This window comes from Macaca nemestrina, chromosome 16 (genome assembly GCF_043159975.1).
Source record: "Macaca nemestrina isolate mMacNem1 chromosome 16, mMacNem.hap1, whole genome shotgun sequence".
In the NCBI taxonomy this organism is placed as follows: Eukaryota; Metazoa; Chordata; class Mammalia; order Primates; family Cercopithecidae; genus Macaca; species Macaca nemestrina.
This window is the reverse complement of record NC_092140.1, coordinates 78,549,932-78,576,468: the sequence shown is the minus strand read 5'-3', so window position 1 is coordinate 78,576,468 and position 26,537 is coordinate 78,549,932. Positions and strand designations below refer to the sequence as shown.

At 36.2% G+C, this 26,537-nt stretch overlaps 2 protein-coding genes across 5 annotated transcripts in view; one reads left to right on the top strand and one right to left on the bottom strand.

Annotated features, from left to right (window-relative positions):
* Nucleotides 1–26,537, top strand: part of LOC105490695 (RB transcriptional corepressor 1) — a 175,477-nt gene that overhangs the window by 91,434 nt on the left and 57,506 nt on the right. The window lies entirely within an intron of this gene.
* LOC105490693 (lysophosphatidic acid receptor 6) lies at nucleotides 22,919–24,885 on the bottom strand. Its single transcript, XM_011756558.3, has one exon. The coding sequence runs from the start codon at nucleotides 24,201–24,203 to the stop codon at nucleotides 23,169–23,171; it is 1,035 nt and encodes a 344-aa protein (XP_011754860.1). The 5' UTR covers nucleotides 24,204–24,885; the 3' UTR covers nucleotides 22,919–23,168.

Sequence of the window (26,537 nt, the reverse complement as noted above, 5' to 3'; positions counted from 1 at the left end):
TGAAATGCTTTCCTCTGCCTTTTTCTTGACCAGATTTTAAGGTCTATTTTGCCTTTCCTGATCATCCTAGTCTATAGTCATTCTTCCCCCATTTAGTCTTAACCTGTTTATTATCTACATACTTACTATCATTTATAAACTTTGTTTTACTATATGTGCATATCTCATGTTAAATTCATGTAAAGTACTTAAAACAATATCTGACATTGTATTATAAAATGTAGCAGTTAATTACATAAGGGTAAAGGACAGAGAGGAGTCAACTTATGATGACACCCAGGTTTCTGGCTTGTATAACTTAAGTGGATAGTAGTGTCATTCATTAAAATAAGATACCTAGGATTGAATGAGGTTTGCTTGGGAAGATGAATTTCATTTGATTGAGTTTGAAGTAATTATAGGTCATTTAAATAGAGGTGTCAAGTAGCAGTTGGATATGTGTGTCTGGAACTTAGGAAAGAAATCTAGGCTAAGGTTATGGACCTAAGAGCTGCCACACATGTGTAATAAAAAATGCCACCCTTTATTGATAGTTTATCTTGTGCCAGGCACTTTGGTGAGCACTTCTTAAATTTAATTTTCATAATAATCCATGAGGTAGTATTACCCTATACCAGGAAATGAAAGCTTAGAAAAGTTTAATAACTTACCCTAGACCACACAAGCTAAATGGCAAGATCTATGATTTGAACCCAGGTCTTTCTGGCTCCAAAGCTATTAATCCTTATGCTTTGCTGAGTAACTGAAGTTTGGAGAAGGGATAAGATCACTTAAGGGGAGAACGTAGTATGAGAAGAGAAGAAGGCTAAAGATAGAATACTGAGGAGCTCTAACATTTAAAGGATGGACAGAAAAGAGAAGCCTGTGCCTACAAAAGAGATTGAGATAGAACAGCCAGGAAGATAAGAGGAAAATCAGGAGAAGTGGTATCATAGAGAGACTGACCAGGTGCAATGGCTCCCTCCTGTAATCCCAGCACTTTGGGAGGCTGAGGCAAGTGGATCACTTGAGGCCAGGAGTTCGACACTAGCCTGACCAGCATGACAAAACCCTGTTTCTACTAAAAATACAAAAATTGGCTGGGCGTGGTGGCGCATGCCTGTAATTCCAGCTACTCGGGAGGCTGAGGCATGAGAATCGCTTGAACCTGGGAGGCGGAGGTTGAGTGAGCCAAGATTGTGCCACTGTACTCCAGCCTTGGTGACAGAGTGAGACTGTCTCAAAAAAAAAAAAAAATTAAAATTAAAATTAAAAATTGAAAAAAAGAAAAAGGAGAGAGAGCATTACAAAGTCTGAGTGAGTGCTTGCTGTTTCAGGTAAGAGCTGAAAAGTTTTAGCAACAATGAAGTCACTGGTGACAGTGACGAGGACTGTTGAATGAAGAGATGGGGATAGGATGAGATCTGAATGAGAGATAAAGTGGACACAGTCATAATAGATGGCTTTTACCAAAAGTTTTGCCTGTGAAGAGAAATAAAGATATAACAGAAGTAAAGATACAGCTTGATGTGTGTGAAGTGGAGGGAATAGATACATATTTTTTAAATGAGAAAAGTAGGGTTTAAATATTGATGGAAAAGAGCCATTAGAAGTGTTCTCTTGCTGGATAACAAATTGGTGGCTTTAAACAAATATTTTATTGTGCTCATGATTTTGTGGGTCAGGAATTTGGGGAGAACTTCACTGGGTGGTTGGTCTCTGACTATGTGTCAGCAGGTGTCTGGAGCTATAGGGTCCACTTCCAAGATGCTTCTTCACTCAAAAGTCTGGCATCTTACCGCTCCTTCGTGCACACTCAGCTCTCTTCCTCCCATCTTCCCTCCCTAGAGTGGTTAGAATGTTAAGCTTTGGAGTTTTCACCTGCAGAGATAAAATAGAAGATTCATAGCGAAAGTAGAGGTTTTAAGAAACAGGATATTTGGCAGGGTGCAGTGTCTCACACCTGTAATCCCAGCACTTTGGGAGACCAAGGTGAGAGGATTGCTTGAGCCCAGGAGTTCGAGACCAGCCTCGGCAACATAGGGAGACCCTGTCTCTACAGATAAATTTTAAAATTAGCCAGGTGTGGTGGCACATACCTATGGTACTTGGGAGGCTGAACTGGGAGAATCTCCTGAGCCTGGGATGTTAAGGCTGCAGTGAGCTGTGATTGCACCACAGCACTCCAGCCTGGGTGGTGGAACGAGACCCTGTCTCAAAAACAAACAAGCAAAACAAACAAACAAAAAACCCCAAAACAAACAAACAAAAAGTAACAGAACAGTTCATTAAATAATTCATTCATTAAATAATGAAGTTTAACTTAATGAATTTAATGAAGTTTAATAGGTGTAGTGGGAGTAACAGTGAGAGTAAAAGTGTAGGAGGTTGTAGTCAAAGAGTCGTTTCACCTTAGAATTTCCAGAGACAGAACATTTCTGGGTAGTTCCCTGTATTTTAAGAAATGATCTTGGGAGTGCATGAGGAGGTCAAAGAGCCAAAAAGTACAGTGAGCAAGAAAGAGTCCAGGACATGTAGCGAGAATTAATGTGACTGAACTAAGGACTAGCATCTTCAGTGCTTGAGGGGAGTAACCAGGAGAGAGTGGGACTAAATGGGGCAGAGGGCTAGAGAGGTCCTGAAAGCAAAACTCCTGACTCACTTAAAAAAGCAAATCTCTCTCTCAATACCTAATCCAATGTCTAACATGTAGAATTTAGATGCATAAAGCATTAGGTTTGTGATGTTGTTTGATGAATTTACCCCTTTAATCATTATGAAATGACCTCTCTTTATCCCTGGTAATATTGTTTGCTCTGAAAACTACTTGTGCCCGATACTAGTAAAGCCATTCCAGCTTTCTTTTCATTAATATTAACATGGCATATTTTCCCTATTCCTTTATTTAACTTATATCTGTCTTTATTCTTAAAAAAATGATTTTCTTATAGGCAGCATATAGTTAGGTATTGCTTTCTTAAGTCTCATATAACAATATCTGTATTTTAATTGGGATGTTTAGACTTAAATTTAATGTGACTATTGATATGGTTGGGTTTAAATTCTCCATCTTATTATTCATTGTCTATTTTTTTCATCTCCTTTTTCTCCCTTTCCTCTTTCTCTTCCTTCTTTTGGATTGAATTTTTAAAATTCTGTTTTATCTTCTTTGTAGGCTTACTGTCTATACTTCTTTGTTTTATTTTGTAATTGGTGTTTTTTGATTTATAATATGCATCTTTAACCTTTCATAGTCTTTCTTTAAATAGTTTTACATTACTTCACATATAGTATAAGAGTCTTAGAATAGTATATTTCCATTTTCCCTTTTCCAAACTTTGGGCTATTGTTGTCATACATTTTGCTTAACAGAAGTTATAAACTCTACAATACATTGATAACTTTTGTTTTAAACCAATTATCTCTTAAAGAGAGTTCAAAACAAGAGAAAAAAGGTGTTTTTATTTTATTACATATTTACCTTTCCAGTACTCTTCATTCCTTGTGTAGATCCAGATTCCTTTTGTTTTCCTTCTGACTGTAAAAAAATTTTTTTTTTTTATAATTTCTTGGCCAGGGACAGTGGCTCATACCTGTAATCCCAACACTTAGCGGGGCTGAGGCGGGAGGATCTCTTGAAGCCTGGAGTTCAAAACCAGTCCAGGGAACAAAGCAAAACTCTGTCTCTATTCTTATAAAACAAACAAAAAGCATTTCTATTTTTTTTTTTTCTTTTGGAGACGGAGTCTCGCTCTGTCACCCAGACTGGAGTGCAGTGGTGCGATCTTGGCTCACTGCAATCTCCACCTCCTGGGTTCAAGCGATTCTCCTGCCTCAGCCTCCTGAGTAGCTGGAATTACAGGCACACACCACCATGCCTGGCTAATTTTTATATTTTTAGTAGAGATAGGGTTTCACCATGTTGATCAGGCTGGTCTCGAACTCCTGACCTCGTGATTTGCCTGCCTCAGCCTCCCAAAGTGCTGGGATTACAGGCGTAAGCCACCACACCCAGCCAACAAAAAACATTTCTTGTGTGTATGTCTATTAGTGATGAATTCTTCCAGCTTTTATGTCTGGAAAAAAACATTTTACCTTTATTTTTAAAAGGTCTTTTGCTGGATATTGAATTCTAGGTTGACAGTTTTTTGGTTTTTCTTTGAGTGCTTTAAAAATATTGCTCCATTGTCTTCTGGTTTGTCTTGTTTCTTTTTTTCTTTTTTTTGAGATGGAGCCTTGCTCTTTTGCCCAGGCTGGAGTACAGTACATGATCCCAGCTCACTGCAACCTCTGCCTCCCAGGTTCAAGCGATTCTCCTGCCTCAGCCTCCCAAGTGGCTGGGACTAAAGGCACATGCCCAGCTAATTTTTGTATTTTTAGTAGAGATGGGGTTTCGCCATGTTGGCCAGGCTGGTCTCGAACTCCTGATCTCAGGTGACCCACCCACCTTAGCCTCCCAAAGTGCTGGGATTACAAATATAAACCACCACACCCGGCCTTGTTCTTTTTTTGCTGTATTTTTTTCCTGCAGGTTTTTCTTTCTGTAGTTCATGTTGAATACTTTCTATAGCTATGTCTTCAAGTTTATTAATTTTTTTCTTCTGAGGTATCTAATCTGCCATTAATCTTATTTATTGAATTTTTGGTCTTACTATGTTTTTCGTTTCTAGAAATTTGATTTGGGTCCTTTTTATATCTTCCATACCTATCTTTATTATGTTTATGCTTTTCTTTACCTTCTTGAACATATGGAATATAGGTATTATAACTTTAAATGTCCCTGTCTACTAAGTGTAGTACCTATGTCTTTTTAGGTCTGTTTCTCTTGACTGATAGTTCTCTCTCTCTCTTTTTTTTTAAGAGTCATATTTTTCTGCTTTTTTGTCTGCTTGGTGATTTTTTTGTTAGATGCCAGATATTTGTGAATTTTGCTTTAGTGGATCCTGGATATTTTCGTATTCCTTTCACTATTGACCTGTGTTTTGGAACACAATTAAATTATCTGGAAATAATTTGACTCTTTTAAGGCTTCATTTATTTCTCTGGTTTTTGTTTTTGGACACAGTCAGAGCAGTCTTTAATCAATAGCCGATTTTCCTTCACTATCCAGGCATTGCTCTTCTGAGTACTCCACTGAATGTCCCATGTATGAGAAGGCTTTTCCATCTGGCTAGTGGAAAGCAGAACTCTTCCGGGCCCTGTGTCAGCTCCTGGAAGGATTCTGCTCCTTCCCATGGCTCTTCCCTGGCTTTGAGTAGTATCCTCACATCCAAGCACTGATCAGTACTCAGCTGAAGACTCAAGCTTAACCCTCTGCAGCCCTCTGGAGTTCTCTTTTTGTAGCTTTCTTCTCCCTAGTATTCTTATTTTAGTTTGCCTTGGCATCTCCCATTTCTCAACTCTGTTTCTTCACCTGGGGGACCACTGGACTGCATTCCAGTTTCTCATCTTTGGACTGTGGACCATAAATTGTCCCCAGGCAGTAAGCTGTGGCAATAATGAGGCTAACCATTTGTTTTCTTTCTCCCAGGGATTGCTGTTCTGTACTGCCTGTTGTTTATTGTGTAAAAAGTATTCTTTTATTTATGTTGTTCAATTTTGTGGTTGTTTAAATGAATCTGGTCCCTGTTTCTTCATCGGAGCTGGCAGGGTTACTGAACATAAAGCTTAGTAATTGATGAAGTATTTATAAATATGAACTATGTATACTTACAGAATATTTAGGGTATCATTTCTGTTTCCTTGTGTTAAATGCATCAGGTCTTCTGACTGATGCATTGTACTGTTTCAGAGGGGTGCTTACTATATGGAAAACATAGAAGTACTAGTTATTAACTATTTTCTTATATTAAATTTTGGTAAGTCACATAAACATTGAGTCTCCTTTAAATGTGTCAAATGTAGCTGACTTACCAATTGGATTCTGTCATACTCTTTTTCTGTGGTCACCGAATATTAGCAAATTTCTTCATTCAGTTACACAAGTACTTGGCCAACATACTTTTACATAAGAAAATGTTTAGGATGGGCTGGCAAGATAGCCGAATAAGAACAGCTCCGGTCTGCAGCTGCCAGCGAGATCAACGGAGACAGTGGGTGATTTCTCCATTTCCAACTGAGGTCCCCAGCTCATCTCACTGGGACTGGTTAGACAGTGGATGCAGCCCACAGAGGGCAAGCTGAAGCAGGATGGGGTATCACCTCACCTGGGAAGGGTCAGGGAACTCCCTCTCCTAGCCAAGGGAAGCTATAACAGACTGTGTCATGAGGAGCAGTGCATTCTGGCCCAGATACTATGCTTTTCCCACAGTCTTCACAACCCACAGACCAGGAGATTCCCTCGGGTGCCTACACCACCAGGGCCCTGGGTTTCAAGCACAAAACTGGGCAGCTGTTTGGGCAGATACCAAGCTAGCTGTAGGAGTTTTCTTTCATACTCCAGTGGTGCCTGGAACGACAGCGAGACAGAGCCATTCACTTCCCTGGAAAGGGGGCTGAAGCCAGGGAGCCAAGTGGTCTAGCTCAGTGGATCCCACCCCCATGGAGCCGAGCAAGCTAACATCCTCTGGCTTGAAATTCTCACTGCCATCACAGTAGTCTGAGGTCGACCTGGGATGCTAGAGCTAGATGGGGGAAGGGGCGTCCCCCATTACTGAGGCTTGAGATTTCCCCTCACAGTGTAAACAAAGCTGCCAGAAATTTCGAACTGGGCAGAGCCTACAGCAGCTCCCTAAAGCCTCTTTAGCCAGACTGCCTTTCTAGATTCCTCCTCTCTGGGCAGGGTATCTCTGAAAGAAAGGTAGTAGCCCCAGTCAGGGACTTATAGATAAAACTCCCCTCTCCCTGGGACACAGCACCTGGGGGAAAGGGTGGCTGTGGGCACATCTTCAGCAGACTTAAATGTTCCTGCCTGCTGGCTCTGAACAGAGCAGTGGATCTCCCAGCACAGTATTCGAGCTCTGCTAAGGGACAGACTGCCTGCCTCCTCAAGTGGGTCCCTGACCCCCGTGCTTCCTGACTGGGAAACACCTCCTGGCAGGAATTGACAGACACCTCATACAGGAGAGCTCCAGGTGCCATCTGGTGGGTGCCCCCTGGGATAAAGCTTCTAGAGGAAGGAACAGGCAGCAATCTTTGCTGTTCTGCTGGTGATATCCAGGCAAACAGGGTCTGGAGTGGACCTCCAGCAAACTCCAGCAGACCTGCAGCAGAGAGGCCTGACTGTTAGAAGGAGAACTAACAAACAGAAATGAATAGTATCAACATCAACAAAAAGGACGTCCACACAGAAACCCCATTTGAAGGTCACCAACGTCAAAGACCAAAGGTAGATACAATCACGAAGATGAGGAAAAACCAGAGCAAAAGGGCTGAAAATTCCAAAAACCAGAGTGCCTTTTCTCTTCCAAAGAATCACAACTCCTTGCCACCAAGGGAACAAAACTGGACAGAGAATGAGTTTGACGAATTGACAGAAGTAGGCTTCAGAAGGTAGGTAATAACAAACTCCTCCTAGCTAAAGGAGCATATTCTAACGCAATGCAAGGAAGCTAAGAACTCTGAAAAAAGGTTAGAGGAATTGCTAACTAGAATAGCTAGTTTAGAGAAAAACATAAATAACCTGATGGAATTGAAAAACACAGCACGAGGACTTTGTGAAGCATACACAAGTACCAATAGCTGAATCGATCAAACAGAAAAAAAGGATATCAGAGATTGAAGATCAGCTTAATGAAATAAAGTGCGAAGACAAGATTAGAGAAAAAAGAACGAAAAGGAACAAACAAAGCCTCCAAGAAATAGGGGACTATGTGAAAAGACCAAACCTACATTTGATCGGTGTACATGAAAGTGACAGGGAGAATGGAACCAAGTTAGAAAACACTCTTCAGGAGAACATTCCCAACCCAGCAAGACAGTCCAACATTCAAATTTGAGAAATACGGGGAACACCACAAAGATACTCCTCAAGAAGAGCAACCCGAAGACATATAATTGTCAGATTCACCAAGGTTGAAATGAAGGAAAAAATATTAAGAGCAGCCACTGCTCAGGGAAATAAGAGAGGACACAAACAAATGGAAAAACATTCCATGCTTATGGATAGGAAGAATTATAGCGTAAAAATGGTCATACTGCCCAAAGTAATTTATAGATTCAATGCTATCTGCATCAAGCTACCTTTGGCTTTCTTCACAGAATTAGAGAAAACTACTTTAAATTTTATATGGAACCACAAAAAGAGCCTGTATAGCTAAGACAATCCTAAGCAAACAGAACAAAGATGGAGGCAGCACACTACCTGCCTTCAAACTATACTACAAGGCCACAATAATCAAAACAGCATGGTACTGGTACCAAAACAGATAAATAAACCGACGGAACAGAACAGAGACCTCAGAAATAATGCCACATATCTACAACCATCTGATCTTTGACAAACCTGACAAAAACAAGCACTGGGCAAAGGGTTCTCTATTTAACAAGTCATGTTGGGAAAACTGGCTAGCCATATGCAGAAAACTGAAGCTGGACCCCTTTCTTACACCTCATACAAAAATTAACTCAAGATGGATTAAAGACCTAAATGTAAGACCTAAAGCCATAAAAACCCTAGAAGAAAACCTAGGCAATACCATTTAGGACATAGGCATGGGCAAAGACTTCATGACTAAAACACCAAAAGCAATGGCAACAAAAGCCAAAATTGACAAATGGGATCTTATTAAACTAAAGAGCTTCTGCACAGCAAAAGAAACTATCTTCAGAGTGAACAGGCAACTTACAGAATGGGAGATAATTTTTGGAATCTATCCATCTGATGAGCTAATATTCAGAATCTACAAGGAACTTAAACAAATTTACAGGAAAACAAACAACCCTATCAAAAAGTGGGTGAAGGATATGAACAGACACTTCTCAAAAGAAGATATTTATGTGGCCAACAAACATATGAAAAAAAGCTCATCATCACTGGTCATTAGAGAAATGCAAATCAAAACCACAATGAGATACCATCTCATGGCAGTTAGAATGGCAATCGTTAAAAAGTCAGGAAATAACAGATGCTGGAGAGACTGTGGAGTAATAGGAACACTTTTACACTGTTGGTGGGAGTGTAAATTAGTTCAACCATTGTGGAAGACAGTGTGGCGATTCCTTAAGGATCTAGAGCCAGAAATAACATTTGACCCAGTAATCCCATTACTGAGTATATACCTAAAGGATTATAAATCGTTCTACTAAAAAGAACATGCACACATATGTTTATTGCAGCACTATTCACAATAGTAAAGACTTGAAACCATCCCAAATGCCTATCAATGGTAGACTGGATAAAGAAAACATGGCACATATACTCCATGGAATACTATGCAGCCATAAAAAAGGATGAGTTCATGTCCTTTGCAGGGACATGGATGAAACTGGAAACCATTATTCTCAGCAAACTAACACAGGAAGAGAAAACCAAACAATGCATGTTTTCACTCATAAGTTAAAGTTGAACAATGAGAACACATGGACACATGGAGGGGAACATCACACACCAGGACCTGTCAGGCGGTGGAGGTCTAAGGGAAGGATAGCATTAGGAGAAATACCTAATGTAGATGATGGGTTGATGGGTGCAGCAAATCACCATGGCATGTGTATACCTATGTAACAAACCTGCACGTTCTGTACATGTATCCTAGAACTTAAAGTATAATAAAAAAGAAAATATTTAAAATATATCTTTCAAATTATTTCTTCAAATTTAAATCAAGGGTCATTTTATGTATGAGTACAATTTGTAATGAATAGCCCATGGTTTTAGAGTCCTGATTTATTGACAAACTTATAAACAAAATTTTAAGCTTTTTTGGTATTCTTTTGAAATGTCAATATGGACAGGAAGCAAACACAAAAGGGAGAACAGTCTGTGGCTCTCAAAAAACCAAAAAGGATATCTGTTGTCTGTTTGTATGGTGGGTCATTAACCTTTGGTGTACTTTGCAGAAGTATTTTAAGTATTTACCATTAGACATTATTTGTTTTAAGTTATATTTTGCTGAGAGCTACAACTCAGGAAGGCAAGTTAATTGTAAGATAATGATTAAGCCACATTTAACACTTTTTAAAAGCATGGATCAGGACAGTGAAGCAGTATGACGCCATATATACTTTTGCACAACAGCCATGCTAATATAATGATAAAGTAATTATGCTATATTTTTAAAAGCGTCTCATGAATTACTTAAAATAACCGTGTATTTACTGTTCTTTGCCAAAAAGAGGAAACATTTTATTTTAATTTTAAAAAATTCAATTCTGAAAACATAGCTAAAGCTTTAACCTTTCTCACTCTGACCCAATGTATTACTAATATAGCTTTGCCCTTGACTTCCACAGCAAAAACTAGTTTCTCAAGTGATTTAGGAGACGACTTCATTATTCAAAACTGAAATTATTTAGCTTGTTCTAAATGCAACTCTACTTCCCACTATGTCTATTTTTTTACTTTTCAAATCATCCAGGCTTAAATACTGAGCATTTTCTCCTTTTCTTTCTCAATAGTTGATAGAATCCTGTAATTTTTTTTAAAGCTGTCTCTCATATTTATTATATTACTATTTTAAGGATCTATTTCATTACACTTCCCTAGAACAGATCATCAGCTCTCTTTAAGTAGTTTGTCTAAGGTCACCCAGTTGGCATTTGAATTCATATTGGTTTGATTCCAAATTCCATACTGGTTTCCAGCAAAGGGCTCTGTCAATGTACTACATTATTTCTGTTTAATCATTCACACTGTTTGTATTACCTCTATAATATATAGTCAGGCATATAGGACAGTATAAAGAGAGCAATATAAATAGTAAGTTAATTTTATTCTAAGTGAAAGCATAATATATATGTGTATTTTTTATCTTGAGTAAGAAGAGAAGTGTTTTGCCTGGGAGCTAATTAGTAACAAGAAAGGGAAAAGTAACATTTGTTGACTAGCTCCTTTGTGCAGTGCACTGTGACTATTGGTCTGATTTATTCCTCAGGAAGAAGGATTAAAAGAAGACTTTACAAAAATGAGCAAACTATATTATAAAAGTAAATGCTAGTATGCATATATGTTTCATTCATGCAACTCCTAGAAATGAGACTTTACTATGAGTGTTTTCAGAATCCATAATAATTTAGTTTGAAATTAGGTATTTGGATCAACTTTCAAGGGAAGGGGTGAGAGAAATGGACGTCAAGATTGTTTTCATAGACTGAAACATTAGACCTGAGGTTTTTGTTGTTTTATTCTTTCTCTGTTTTTAGTAAAAGATTCCAGGTATGCCTAAAGTCATCTTCTATACGAATGAAAAAATGTAACGACAAAGAAGGGAAAATAAAAGAAGGCAATATCTTAGAAATAAATATTTTATGGTGACATTATTTTTCTGCCAGTGAACTAATAATCTACAAAAATTTTAAGATAGATAAGCAGAAAGAATACAAACAGAAAAAGGATAGTAATTTAACTCATGAATAATCATCCACTGAAATGTAGCAAGGATATGCTACATATGAAATGTAATTAGATGATTGCTTAAAGATCTAGGAATATAAGCTCAATGTAATAAAATAACTGTATTTCTTTTTCATCATTGTTAAGGATTAATAAGGCATTAAATGGGTTTTCATGTGGGTTCTCATATGTTAAAAAAGGACAACAATAAGAAAATCTAAAGAAACTGTAATAACTGTTATAAATCAATGCAGGTAGCCTGTTTATGATTTTAAACATAAAATCCTTTTCATTTCTAAACCTTTGCTCAAATAACTTCTAGTACCTCAGTCATATGTCTGATTCCTAAGTCTATTCTTTTCTCTATGTATCTATCCCCTTCTTTAATTTTAAAACACTCTGACACATGAAAAAATGCCAGAGTTTACTGTAGAGAAATATTCATAACTTGTCTATTCATGTCACTCCCCCCCATCACACCATGCATATTATACATATTACCCATTCTCTTTGTTCATTAATTGGCAAAAGGGACTAAGAATTTCAAGGATGTCCAAAAATAAAAAAATCTAACAACTCAGGAATGTCCTGTAGGTAGCTCATAGAAACTTCCTTTAGGAAGTAGTGCTCATCACTTGCTTACTTCTTTGGAAGCTTGTCTGGTAACCATACAGACCAACATCAAAATAACTCTCATTTATGTGTGTGACATTTCAGTGTAGAAGTAATATTAGGTAATGTTTTTGCATATTTCCTATTACCGGTACTATTAAAAGTGCTTTGGTGTATTAACTCATAACTTCTCACAACTCTATGAAATAGATTCTCTCATCACTGTTTCACAGATGGAGAAACTTTCCCTTGTCCACAAAACTGGCTGGTGACAGAGCCAGTATTTTAACTCAGGCTGTCTGGTTCCAGAGACTATACTTTTAGACTCTATGTTGCCTCTTAGTGTATGTTAGTTTACTGTTTGGTATGTACGTTGTCATGATTAGTTTATTTCCTCATGTTTTATCTGTGTTTGTATTTTTCTGTTTGTGAGTGTTACTATGCTATAGCAAAAAGGGCCTGGATTTTGAGTGAGCAGATCTTACTTAATATTCACAGAAGCCTGGAAGTGTAAACATTGCTATCCCTATTTTATAGATAAAGAAACCTGAGGTCCAGAGATGTCATGTAACTTGCTTTGGTGTGGTTCTGAGCAAATTATGTCTCTGTATCTCAGGTTTCCTTGTATATAAAATAGGGATAACTTTCAGACTTGTTGTGAGGAATAAATGAGCATTTATGAGAATAGTAATTAGAAACATAACAATTAATTGCTAGTACCCTTCATTCCTTTTCCTCTACTATACAGTAATTTCATAAGAACAGAGAACCGAGGATACAGTTACACAGTATTAACCTGTTTATCTTGGCTTATTATAAGTACAGAGAATTTTTCTCTGCTCTTGAGGCACCCCTCCTCCCCCATCACCTTCTCAAAGTGGAAAAAGTTCAGGGGGAAAAGGCATCATGGGACTCCAGCATTGTTAAGTATGGGCAGTGTTCACTGTTATATTACAGTTGGAATTTGTCATATTGCTTTAGTTATGAATCATGTCAGTAATTACCCTGAGGGTGGTGTTAGTTCACTATTCAAGTACAAACAAGAAGGGAAGTAGCAATGGCAGAAGAATAGCTAGGACATATTCTCTGTACTTAACCTGTGGGGTGGAAGCACATATATTCTTATTCAGAGAATTTTATGAAGAGTCATGATATTAGATAATTACTTGAATTTAGTTTTAAAATTTTCAGTTTGTAAACGTATATCTTAACTGGAATTGTGAGGAAGGGCTCTGGAATTCTGGATATGCAACAAACAAAGAAGAGAAATAGGAGAAATCAATCCTAATTAGTGTAGCTTCTGAATTTCTGCAGCGAAATAAAAGGCTGTTATTAATTACTGAGTTTACTAAAATTTTAGAACTACTCTAAGGCAATTGTTCTTAAATCATCTAAGCTTACTTACCTTTAATTATAAAATATAACTTTTTGGCATTTCATTTTTCCAAATATTTATAGCATGTTTTAAAAACTCTGAACTGTCACAACCCAGTCTGTTTCAACATACACATTTGTGGTCCTTGGTGTTGTTATTAATGTACTTAATTGATTCTTCATATTTTCAGCTTTTCTCAGAAATGGCCAAATATCAAAGGTATTTTTGGTGTCTTCCTGTAAGTGCTAGATTTAGAACATGATAAGGAAACGTAGAATAGGAAACAGCTGGATTTGTTTCTTAGCCTTTTCAAAAAAGCCTTTTCTTACTTTGCTAAGTTTCAGTGTTCTTATCTCCGCTAAATATAACAACAAATTTATCTTTAAGATTTTGATTATATTCCTTAAGAATTCTTCAAAGACTAACATAAATCTGTCTTGCTATCTTTTAAGTCTGGTCGTTTTATCATTATGCCCTTTTCATATTTTAAGATAATTAAATTGTCTAAAAGTTTTTAAATTTACGTATTAGGTAATGATAGTTTTTATATTAGGTTTTCTCATTTAGCTTTTTTCTTTTAAACATTAAGACGAAAAAGGTGGAGAAGTGAAATTACTTATCTTTTACATGAGTCATAAACAAAAATGAAGATAGGATACCCTAATCCAATACTGAACTTACTATCTGTTCTTGAAAATATAATTTTTTTGCATTATGTTTTTCATAGGAATATTGGGCACTTTTAATAGTATGCACTTTTAGATTGGCATCGGATTTAGTTGAACCCACGTATTTTAATGGGGTCTTCTGAAAATAAACTTTCACACATTTCAGTTCCAATGAAGAATAAATGGCCTGGGGAAGGGATGGAGAGTAGTAGAGAAATCCCTTGCAGAAAACTTTTTTTTTTTTTTTTTTTTAACAGACAAGTCTCATTCTGTTTTCCCAGGCTGGAGTGCAACGACACAATCATAGCTCACTGAAGTCTTGAACTCTTGGGCTCAAGTGATCCTCCCACCTCGGCCTCCCTAGTAGATGTGACTACAGGTGTGAGCCAACACACCCGGCTAATTTTTTTTATTCTTTGTAGAGGCAGGGCCTTGCTGTTGCCCATGCTGGTCTCAAACTCCTAGACTCAAGTGATCCTATTGCTTTGGCCTCCCAGAGTAAGACTCCCAAAGTCTTAAGTAGTATTCATTTTTATTTAAATAAACTTCTTCTGTTCATAAAGTACTATATATAAAATCTTTTAAACTTTTTTATATATAAAACCTATAACTCATAGGTTTTATGTCCTATTAAAATATGAGCTAACAATAATTGGTAAAATTAGTTGGAAAATTATCAGTTTTAAAAGAAAATTAAATTTAAGGTTATGTTGTTAGTAATGTAAAGATGTCCTGTGTTTTGATGTAAAAACACTGTTATTTTTTAGCAGCAGTAAAAGGGCTTAAGTAATATGACTTTTTGTGTAACTTGGACTGTACAGTTGCTTTTAAAAATGAGACTGTTTCTCATTTATAATGAGATATTGGAACTTAGCGCATTGGAATAGCAGACTCACCACACACTTCTACCTCCTTTCTCCCGGCAAACCCTGCAGAAATGACAAAAAAGACACATATCACAGGGGAGTGGAACCCAGCAGTACTCAGACTGTGAAGCAGAAAAACTATGGAGGGATGTGGAGGAGTTGATTCTTTTTTTTTAGTATAAAAAATAAATGAAGACTGTTGTGGATATGATAAAGTAGAGAAAACCACAGCACACAACACCCCCAGGAAAGGGGACTTGTGGAAGTGGGAGTCTTAGAGAGCCCCCAAACTCCAAGTAGCAGATGCAGAGAGTGGGGCAATAATCAGGAAGGTTTTCTAAAGTGCTATCTGGCAATGGTCCTCAAACTTGAGCATGCATCAAAATTACCTGGAGGGCTTGTTAAAACACAGATTACAGATTGCTGGGCCCAGTCACAAAGTTTCCAGTGTAGGGTCCAAGAATTTGTATTTCTGATATGTTTCCAGGTGATACTGATACTGCTGGACTGGGTACTACACTTTGTGAGCAACATTTTAAGAACATGAAACACCTGGACCAGTCCCCCATCTAAGGCCATGCCAGCCTATGAGAATAAAGAAAATGCACCTCTGTAGTCCCAGATAATTGGGAGGCTGAGGTGGGAGGATTGCTTGAGCCTGGGAAGTTGAGGCTGCAGTGAGCCGTGACTGTGCTACTGCATTCCAGTCTGGGTGACAGAATGAGACACTGTCTCAAAGAAAAAAGAAAAAAAAAAGCACCTTCCTCTGTACTAATGAATTATAAAAAGATGCCATCTGGACACAGCAACACTAAGCTTGGTGTGCAGTTTAGGCTAAAGCCCCATGCTGTTGTGTAATGCATAAACTATACAGGTACAAGCCTGCCCCCACCTTCAAATTTTGTGTACACTTGTAGACACAGGGCTAGGGTTTCCTGATGGTGCCAAAGAGAGAAGCAGAACAGAAACTGAAGTAAACCCAGACTTCTGTAACAAACCTAAAGAAAAAGAAATAGGAAAGGCAGTTCTTCCTAGGAGGAAAATACAATAAACTATTGTACTGGTAGGTTTATGTAGTTCCTTACTTTGGTATTTTCAGGTACCTCAGTTCAATATTTATTCATTACCATAAGAAAGACCAGAGAAAATGGAGGAGAGAAAATAATAAAAAAGAACAGGAAAAAAAAAAATTCCAAAACTAATGAAAACTAGGGGGCTTCAGATGGAAAGGTCCATAGTGCCGAGCATGATGAATGAATGTGGATACTTTTTTTTTTTCTCCCTATGACAGTCTCGCTCTGTCACCCAGGCTGGAGTGCAGTGGTGTGATCTCGGCTCACTGCAACCTCTGCCTCCTGGGTTCAAACGAGTCTCCTGCCTCAGCCTCCTTAGTAGCTGGGATTATAGGCACATGACACCATGCCCAGATAATTTTTGTATTTTTAGTAGAGACGGATTTTCACCATGTTGGTTAGCCTGGTCTTAAACTCCTGACTTCGTGATCCGCCCGCCTTGGCCTCCCAAAGTGCTGGGATTACAGGTGTGAGCCACCCCACCCAGCGAAAAATTCAGAATTCTAAAGATAATGAGAAAATTATAAAAGCTTCCAGAGAGAAAAAGTAAGTTATTTTATGGGAATGAGATCCAGATCAGCACAGAAGTTCTCACTAGGAATACTGGATATTTTATAAACTAAAATTTGTCAAATATGAGAGCAAAATGAAATTTGGAAATGCAAGGACTCCGAATGTTTATCTCTTGACTGCCCTTTTGAAATGAAATAACTAGGGAATGTGCTTTAACTAAATGAAAAAAGAATCCACAAAAGGGAAATCATGAGACCTAATAAAGAGTGAAACCATCACACCAGTGCAGGGAGAAAAATGCGAAAAATCCTAGGATGCAACAAGCCCAGAAAATATTTGTTCCACATGAGAAATCAGATAGTTTCAAAAAGAATGCCTTCAACAACAAAATGGTTTCTTTTAGCAATTGTATAACCTCATCTAAATGGTGGGAATTTAACAAATACAGTTTAAAGTTGATAAATGAAGTAATAAGAGTAATAATGAATTTGTGTATTAACGAAAGAAAATTTGCCTTTTTTCCTCGGGCTTTTGAAGAATTTTAAGATTCATTCTAATTATTGAGACCAGTTTGTGCCAGACACTAAAATAAATGAAGTTCTAGGGTGTTTTTCCCCCATCTTTGTTGGCCCACAGTTTTGACTACATATAACAGGAGATGGCATGCACAGTCCACAGACCATAAATTTTATTGTAACACAGCCACTTTATTCATTTATATATTGTCTGTGGCTGCTTTTGCACTGCAGTACAGAGTTGAGAAGTTGCAGCAAGACAGTAGAGCCTGCAAACCTAAAATATTTACTGTCTACTCCTTGAGAAGAAAGTTTGTCAATACCCCGTATAAAACACTAACATGTTTCCCAAAGTCGTAACTATACAAAAAGGTATGATCTGAAAAATGTCATATTCTTTGATATTCCTTCTATCCCATTTCCCACCCCACCCTTGTATTTTGGTTTATCTTTCCTCTGTTTCTTTTTATAAAAATAAGCAGTTATACATGTTTTATTTTGCCTTTTTCTTATACAAAAGGTGGCATACTATGTGTGCTCTTTTATGCTTTGCTTTTTTCATTTAACACTACCTTCTTGAAGTCATTCCCTATCAGTTTATAGAGATATTTCTCATTATCATGGCAACATAGTACTGTATTGTGTATATATACTACAGTCTGTTCAACTAGTTTTCTATGATTGGACATCTAGGTAGTTTCCAGTTTTTTGCAATTTTGAATATTACCACAATAAATAGCTTTGTGTGTGTGTGTGTGTGTATGTATGTGTGTGTTATGTGTGTGTATGTTCATATAATTGAAATTGTGTCTTGAGGATAAATACCTAGAAGTGAGAATGTTGGGTCAAAGGGTTAATGTGTGTGTATATGTGTATGTTAGATATTGCCAAATCCCATCCATAAGTTTTGTACTATTTTTCATTCCGGGTAGCAATTTCTCCATGACAGCTGCTGTCCAAATTTTGCCAAGTAATGACATTAAAATAGTCTTCTCATCTATTATCACCATCATTTAAAAAAGAATTTCTCCCATTTTAATAAGGGAGAAAGGACAAATCAGAAAAAAAAGATAAGAAGGGCCCTTTAAATGTATAAATATAGTTCTTATTCTGATTATTTTTCTTTTCTTGCTGAAGACAAATGCATCTCTACCCTGTATCAGACAAATCTTTATTTGATCATGTTTCCCCTACCTTAAAATTCTTGAGGACTCTCCACAGCCTCTCAGCACTTAACGTGGTCTTAACATGGCCTATAAGTACATGTAAGATGTCAGCCCTATTTCTCCAGCCACTTTGAATGTTTTAATCCTTTCAGTATCCAAGTTCTCTCCCACAGGGCCTTTGCCTGTGGTGCTTGCCTTGCCACCATTAAATAATTAGATGAGTAAAAACAAAGAAACTGGGTTCAGCCAGGTGCAGTGGCCTGCACCTGTAGTCCCAGCTGCTTGAGAGGCTGAATTGGGAAGATTGCTTGAGCCCAGGTATCAAGTCCAACCTGGGCAATATAGCAAGACCTCATCTTTCTATTAAAAACCAACAAAAACAAACAAACGGAGTTCTTACCCTGGCTCTACCTTAATTTGTTATGTGATATTGTGTCTCATATTTAGTCTTATAGTTCCTCAGTTTCCTCAGCCTAAGATGTAGTTATATCAGATGACCATCAGGCCCTTTCTGTTCTAAGTTGTGAATGTTCCAGAAGCCATTTTGATAGGATGATAATGGAACTTAGCACATTTATCCCATGGCTATTAACTGTAACTCTGCTGTAAGTATACAACACATAATTGTTTCTTACAGTTACTTAAACTTTTTTTATTTTTAAAAATTGCTTGAAATCTATTATGAGTAAACCAAGTTTTGAGAAAACTGATTATTAAATTTTTGAATTATACCCCTTCTGGGGCTCTATCATTTGAATTCTGTTTTTAACACTGCTTTTCCAATAAAAGAGGTAATTTTGTACCCTTTTAAGAGGTTATTGTAGTAAATCTTTTGGGGGCAGGAAGACAGGAAGGTGGGAGAGGCTTAACGCTATCATTTTAAGGTAATAAAAAAGAGGGAGAAGTTTGCCTGGCGTTAATCTCCTATTCATTTATTATCTGGTCTGTTGCCTTGTTTAATGGACATTCTTTGTACTTTCATAAAACTGTCTGACATTAAGTAAAAATTATAAAGAGAGAAAATAGAAATTTGAGAATTAGAGATCTTAGGAATATGTACATGTTGATATCTGGAAAATGTTGCTAAATAAGTAATGTTGATCATTAAATACTCTGGTCAGTTTAGATATTAATATGTTCTACATTCTTAAGTTTGTTCATTAGCCCTTTTTAATTTGTAATTTATTTCTTAGGAGCCATGTTATAAATGGGTAATTCAATTTTTAGGAAAGCCCCAAAAAGCTTTTCAAAAAGTTTGTTTTTGGAGTCTTTAAGATTTTATCCCTGCCTAAGCACTGTTTATAAAATCGTTTCTACACAAAAAATTATTCACAACTAAGAACATTTGTGACATCCAGAGTTGGATTGGCATTTAGGCACTAAAAAAGTTTAGGTGCTGGAAGGTAGTAAAGCTTCTTCTTGGAAATAGTAACTTAATATATTGACAAAAGACAAAATACTTGGTTCATCAAGTGTCCAAAATTGTAGGACCAAAAAGCAATTGCTTCAGATTCTTGATAACTATGTACCATTCATGAACCAAATGTTTCTTGGATGGGAATATGAAGTTTGCTCCATTTTCTATTTTATATTTCTCAATTTAGTGGCTAATTTCTTTAAATACCAATATCTATAATTAGGATTTATATTTCCAATTTACTTTTCAGCATTTTGAACGTAGAATATTAAGGTTCGTTGATAACTCCTTTAGTAGTATATTCAGTTTAATTTTCTGTGAATATATTATATATATAATATATAATACATATAATAAAAATACATATATTTTTATGCTTTTTTAAAACTAGGTACTTGATATTTTCTCAGAAAAGATGATTTCTAAGTTCAGAAATTATTAGGATGCCGGAAAGCCATTTTTCCACACCTGAAAAATTTTCTTAGCTAACTCTGTTCCTTTGAGGAGAGTTAATGTGGGAAGGAAGATTAGTCAAATCATCTACTGTTTTATGAAAATGTTAATAACAGTGGGCACAGTTTTTGTAGGGGGGCTTAGTGCTATCATTTTCAGGTAATGAAAAGTAAAATTATCAGAGTTCTAATATTAATATAGGTTTTTCTGAATAAAGGGGGAAGGGAAGAGAAAACCCTCAGAATATATGATTTACCACAAAGTACAACACTAACAAAGGAAAATAAATTTTGTTCTGGTACACTTTTTTCCCATAGGTAAGATTTACCCAGTATTTGAAGTTCTAGATGAGAAAACTATGTTTGTTATCTGTTATGTATTGCTTTATGAAGAATCTTACAAAACTTTTGATTCATTTATCTTCCTGTTGACAAGAGACACCAAAAAGTTTATGAACATAGTAATAACAACTATTTAATGACTGTTTTACTTGTATTTTAAAGTTATATTCATGCTTTGCGATCTTGCCTTAAGTTGAGATCTTTAAACTGAGGAGAGTTCCGAGAAATCTCAAAGTTACAGAATTCTCCACCCGTTTGCCCCAGATTGGTAGATTGGTAGTTGCTTTTCAACTCAGTATGTTTAAGAAAGAGTGTATTTTTATTTACTGAAGTGTGATATCAAATAAAGGGATTTCAAGTCAATGGAAGAAAACACTTATATTATGTATATACTTCTCTTGGGATATAAAGGACCATGGTTAGTATTCTTCACTAGTTTTTGGGTTTGTTCTAAGCATTTTTCTTTTCTTTCTTTATTATTTTTTTTTCTTTTTTTGAGATAGGGTCTTGCTCTGTCATCCATACTGAAGTACAGTGGTGTGATCATATCTCACTGTAACCTGGAATTCCTGGGCTGAAGGCATTAAAGATGTATTTTGCTTTAGGTTTATCTAAAGGAAAACATGGATCCCTAAAGAAAACCCCCCACTGTTATTTTATTGAAAATGGGTTTACCTGTCTAGCAAATGATTGTGGTTTTTCTGAAATCATTGCAGCTCAAACCTAGAGAACAGCAAAAATCAAATTTTTGTCTTAAAAGAATTTTTTGTCCAAGTTGTATTCAGGACTTAAAAGATTAAGACAGTAAAAATCAGATAGGTTGGATGCTGAATTTAATTACATGTCCTTTTTCTTAAATAGAAGCCCTTCTTTTTTAGTTAACTTTGGAGAACTGCTTGATTTTTTATTTTTAATTAATTAATTTATTTATTTTTTGATATGGAGTCTTGCTCTGTTGCCCAGCTGGAGTGCAGTGGTGAAATCTTGGCTCACTGCAACCTCTGACTCCTGGGTTCAAGCGATTCTCCTGCCTCAGCCTCCCGAGTAGCTGGGACTAGAGGCATGTGCCACCACGCCCAGCTAATTTTTGTATTTTTAGTAGAGACAGGGTTTCACCATGTTGGCCAGGATGGTCTTGATCTCTTGACCTTACGATCCACCTGCCTCGGCCACCCAAAGTTTTAGGATTACAGGTGTGAGCCACCGTGCCCGGCCTGAATTTTTTTAAAAAACGAATATGTTGGATAATAAAAAAGTTTTAGTGTACTTGGTACTTTTTTCTAAAGTATACCTCAGAGCCATACCCATTTTATGTTTAGTGAAATGAAAATATAGTTTTGTTTAGTTTTTTGACCTTGTAGTTTTGTTGCTTTATAATGAAAGGAACTGTGTCCTTAATAAATCATTTTTACATACAATAACATCTTGCCTACTTAAAATAATGTTTTGAACTGTCCAATATTTGGCTTAAAATGGCCAGAAGAGTGAAGGAAAAGAAAATATTTATAGTCATGCATCACATAACAGCATTTTGGTCAATGACCACATATACGACGGTTGTCTCATAAGATTATCATACTGTATTTTTACTGTACCTTTTCTATGTTGAGATATATTTAGATACACAAGTACCATTATTTTACAGTTGCCTAAAGTATTCTTTACAGTAGCATGCTGTATAGGTTTGTAGCCTAGAAGCAATAGGGTATACCATATAAACCTAGGTGTACAGTAGTATATACCTTCTAGGGTTGTGTAAGACACTATGATGCTTGCATGACATAATTACCTAAGCAAGCATCATAAGCAACATGTGACTGTATATTACTTTCTAAATGCCAAGTACTATATTTCACTATCTCTGGTGTTTCTCCGACCTAACATACTTAAAACGTAAGTTCTTGACTGTGATGTAAGTGCGCCTTTAAAATGTACCTATGGTAGTATTTTATTTTTTTGCTAAGTAAAAACTTAGCAAAATGACATTTTATTAGTTTTCTCCCTCTCAATTTTTGTGGCATGTGTCATTTTGAAATTGAGTGCATTATATACAGAAAATCAAAATATCATATAGATAGCATCTGCTTTCTACAAATTGCCTACACAAACCAAACTCCCCAAATGTTATCAGTGTGTTACTGCTCAAGATCTTACAACAATGTTAATATGTCACCATTTCTACAGAAGACTACGTTTTTAGTTATATATGTATTTTAAAGTACTCCCAAAACATTTGATTATTTCAAATTACTCTTCTTTCTCATTTGTTAATCATAGTTTAACAAATACGATTAGTTGTTTTAATTCAAAATAAAAACGGTATGTTGAATAAAAATATTAAATACTTAAACTTATATAAATTAGTATAAAATAATTTAGTAAATTAAATCATTCAAAGACATTACAGATTGTCACCACATAATTTAAATCAGTCACTTTAGACACTGAATAACTTTAAGAGATTTTTTTAATGAAGGAACAAATCAAAATGGCTCAGAAAAATCAGATGGAGTATATACACAAATAAAATACATGTTAATGCTTAACACATTGAATACAAATTTTCTTTATACTAAAGACTTTAAAATGTCCATGTGTTAATTTCTTTTGGAGGTGGAAAAATAGTTTGTCCAAAAAGACACTTTTCACAGTTGAAGGAACTTGAAAGTTCTGTCCCAGTGAGTCCTAATGGTTTTATTTCAGGCAGCAGATTCATTGTCAAATATCTTACGTTTTAAGGTCTGTAGGTTATGCTGAATAAAATTCTCTGTACCATGAACTTCAGAGAATCTGAAGTCACTTCTCCTGGTAGACCAGTTTTTCATTTTTATTGAATTCTGAATTGTGTCCGATGTAAAGTAGTAAACCACAGGGTCAAAACAACAGTTTGAAACAGCAATACAGAGAGTGATTGGGTACATTGTCCTTACTGCTGCCACTACTGAGCAATTAACAAATGTTTGTGTTCTCACAAGAGAATATAAAATAAGATTGATATTGTAAGGAACAAAACAGAAACAGAATATGATCAAATGTACAAAAATCATTTTTAAAACCTTAGTTTTGTTTATTTTGCTTCTACTTAATGTAACAGGTTTATTTAAAGTTTTTAGCACCATACTAGAACAAGTTACATTTAAAATTAGAGGAATAAAAAATCCCACTATTTCAATGAAAATTACAATCCTTGAGAGATATGTTTTCCATGTGGCTTCTGGGAAATTTTCAAAGCAGGCTTCTGAGGCATTGTTACCCTGAGAGTGGGTAGACTGAACCAAAACCGCCGGTGCACTTCCTCCGATCACAGTTAACCACACACCAATGCAAACAATCTTTGCATTTCTTTTGGTTCTTAGAGTCTTTGACTTAAATGGGTAGACAATTGCCAGAAATCGATCTACACTAATACAAGTTAAGAACAGAATGCTTCCGTACATGTTGGTGTAAAACAGCATCACAGAAATCTTACAAAGTAAATCTCCAAATGGCCAATTTTGTGTTGTAAAGTAAAAAATCCTGAAGGGTAAAGTAAAAACAAAAAGCAAGTCTGACATTGCCAAGTTAATCATGTAAGTTGTAGTTTCATTTCGGACTTTGAGGACGCAGATGAAAATGTATATGGCAACACAATTGGATATTAACCCAAGCACAAACACCGTGCTGAACATGCACCCATACAAAGTGTACTTAAAGGAGTCATTATAGAAGCAGTGGGAGCTGTTAACGCTTACCATCGTAAAGGCACGTCCAATTTTCAGTTTGGAAGCACTTTCATCAGCTGCAGTCTCCTTTGGTATTCATATTATCACCTTCAATTTATTTGTAAATTATCTGGATCTTTGGATGGTTTTATAAATATTTCATTTTTCTCAAAAATATCCAAAAGAAACATGAAATTTGTTGCTGTAAAATTTCCGCTGGGTTCTTCAACAGGAAAATATTTTCATTTGTTAGTCTTTAGAAAATCCATGAATTCCAAGGCTCAGTTAACTGACGAGCAACCTTTAAAAAATACAGTCAACGAGGCCAACCCATAGGATTATAAATTTAAAGAAAAGATGTGATCTGTGACCAGAATGAAACCACTTGTCTTCTAAACTTCTATTTCAGTAGACAAGATGAATACTCCAAAGTTAATGTTTCTTTATGCCTCAGAATGTTAAGCTTAAGTTATCAATCTTATTTTCTTTTCAGTGCAGAGTTTCAGAGACTTAAACATTCCGAATTTGTCCCATTTTACTTCTTGCTTCTTTTAAATGAAGTTTTCCTTTTTTGTTTTCCTGCAGTGGATCCCAGATGGTGGGTAAGCAGAAGAGTCTTTTAAAGGTTCCAAAATAAATTCCCAAGCATGTTAGCGCTTGCCGAATTGAGGCCTTTTCCTCAGTTGCCAGCTGTATCTTGAGGTCGCTTTCTCTGAAGTGAAAAAGAAAGGCTTGCTAGATTTGTAATATGACATCACAGGAAGAAGAGGCTGGGTTTTGACAAAGAAAGTTTCAGCCCAGTTTGTTTGCACTTCCTTTAATCTGATAGTGTGTCTGCTGGGAATATACCTAGGAGGCTTGCAAATGGTCACTGGCTGTTTAACTGCGAGGTCTGCTCATTAACTCTTTTTATGCGGAAATGCCTTCTGGGGTGCTGGCAACCTCTCAGTTGGTTTGATTTGTTTCAGTAGTAATAATTGAAAGAAAAAAAAAAACACTATTAATCCTGTTGTTCTGCTATTCGATTGTTTTCGTGTTTGGGATATGACATTTTAGAAAAGAAAATGTATATGGGTGTGTATTTATAAATTGCAATTGTTAGTGATATCTTTACATAGCATTTCAAAGAACTGTTCAATGACTATGAAACGGGGGCCTTTAATCTTTAAGGTATAAAAAGCATTTGACTCGGTTTCTGAAAAATCCTCAATATTTAATTGTTATGATTATGAGTAGCTCTTATCCTGGGTCTCATTATTTTTTGATAAGCAATTTTCTAACATTCTTTCCTCTTTCCTATGAAGTTGAATTAATATTTTAGAGCTGTTTAAATTTTTAAATTACTCATTTCACCAAAGAACAAATTCAAGAATGTTTATCTTTGGTGTGGTGTTAATCTTACTTTTTAAGCACAAAATGAAGTTGCATCCTTTTAAACAAAATTTTTTTAACCTTAAATTGATTGAAATAAGGTTTAGAGAATAAAAATCCTACTACCTGGCTAAATTTTAGGTTCATAGTCTTATCTTTCTTCTTCCTCCCAGCTCTTCCCTTAACCCCTTAATATGACATTAACTATATATTGGATTATATTTCAGATTTGTCTTCATTTAAAAGTTTCTATGAATGGTTTCTCTATATATTTATATTTAAAGTATACTCATATTTTGGGCCAGGCGCAGTGGCTCACACCTGTAATCCCAGCACTTTGGAAGGCCAAGACAGGTGGATCACCTGAGGTCAGGAGTTCAAGAGCAGCCTGGCCAACATGGTGAAACCCCATCTCTACTAAAAATACAAAATTAGCCTAGTTCAGTAGTGTGTGCCTGTAGTCCCAGCTACTCGGGAGGCTGAGGCAGGAGAATCGCTTGAACACAGGAGGCAGATGTTGCAGTGAACCGAGATCAAGCCACTGCACTCCAGCCTGGGCGACAGCGAGACTATCTCCAAAAAAAAAAAAAGTATACTTACATTTTAAAAACTCCAAAATCAGAAGAAAGTGTGTGTAAGGTGAGGGTAGTTAAATATAGGTGTTATTTCCTCAAAGATTGAGGATATCACAACCTCTATAGCACATGTTTTTCTTGTTTTAAATATTTTTTCAGAAAAGGCTAGATCTGGTTATGCCTTACTGTTATTATCTTTTTGAATTTGGTCTAGTTTAAGCTGAAACTCTTCCTTTTGGGTATTAAGTAATTTAAGAATAATTTATTTTTTCTCATAAATTACTTAGCTAGCTTAAAAATAACTTATTACAGTAATATCTTTTGTGTTGTTTTGCACCATTCTTTCACACTCAGCAATTTTTGTCATTTGTTGATGAACTATAATCTATTTCTACTGTCTGGACTAGAAAATTCATCTATT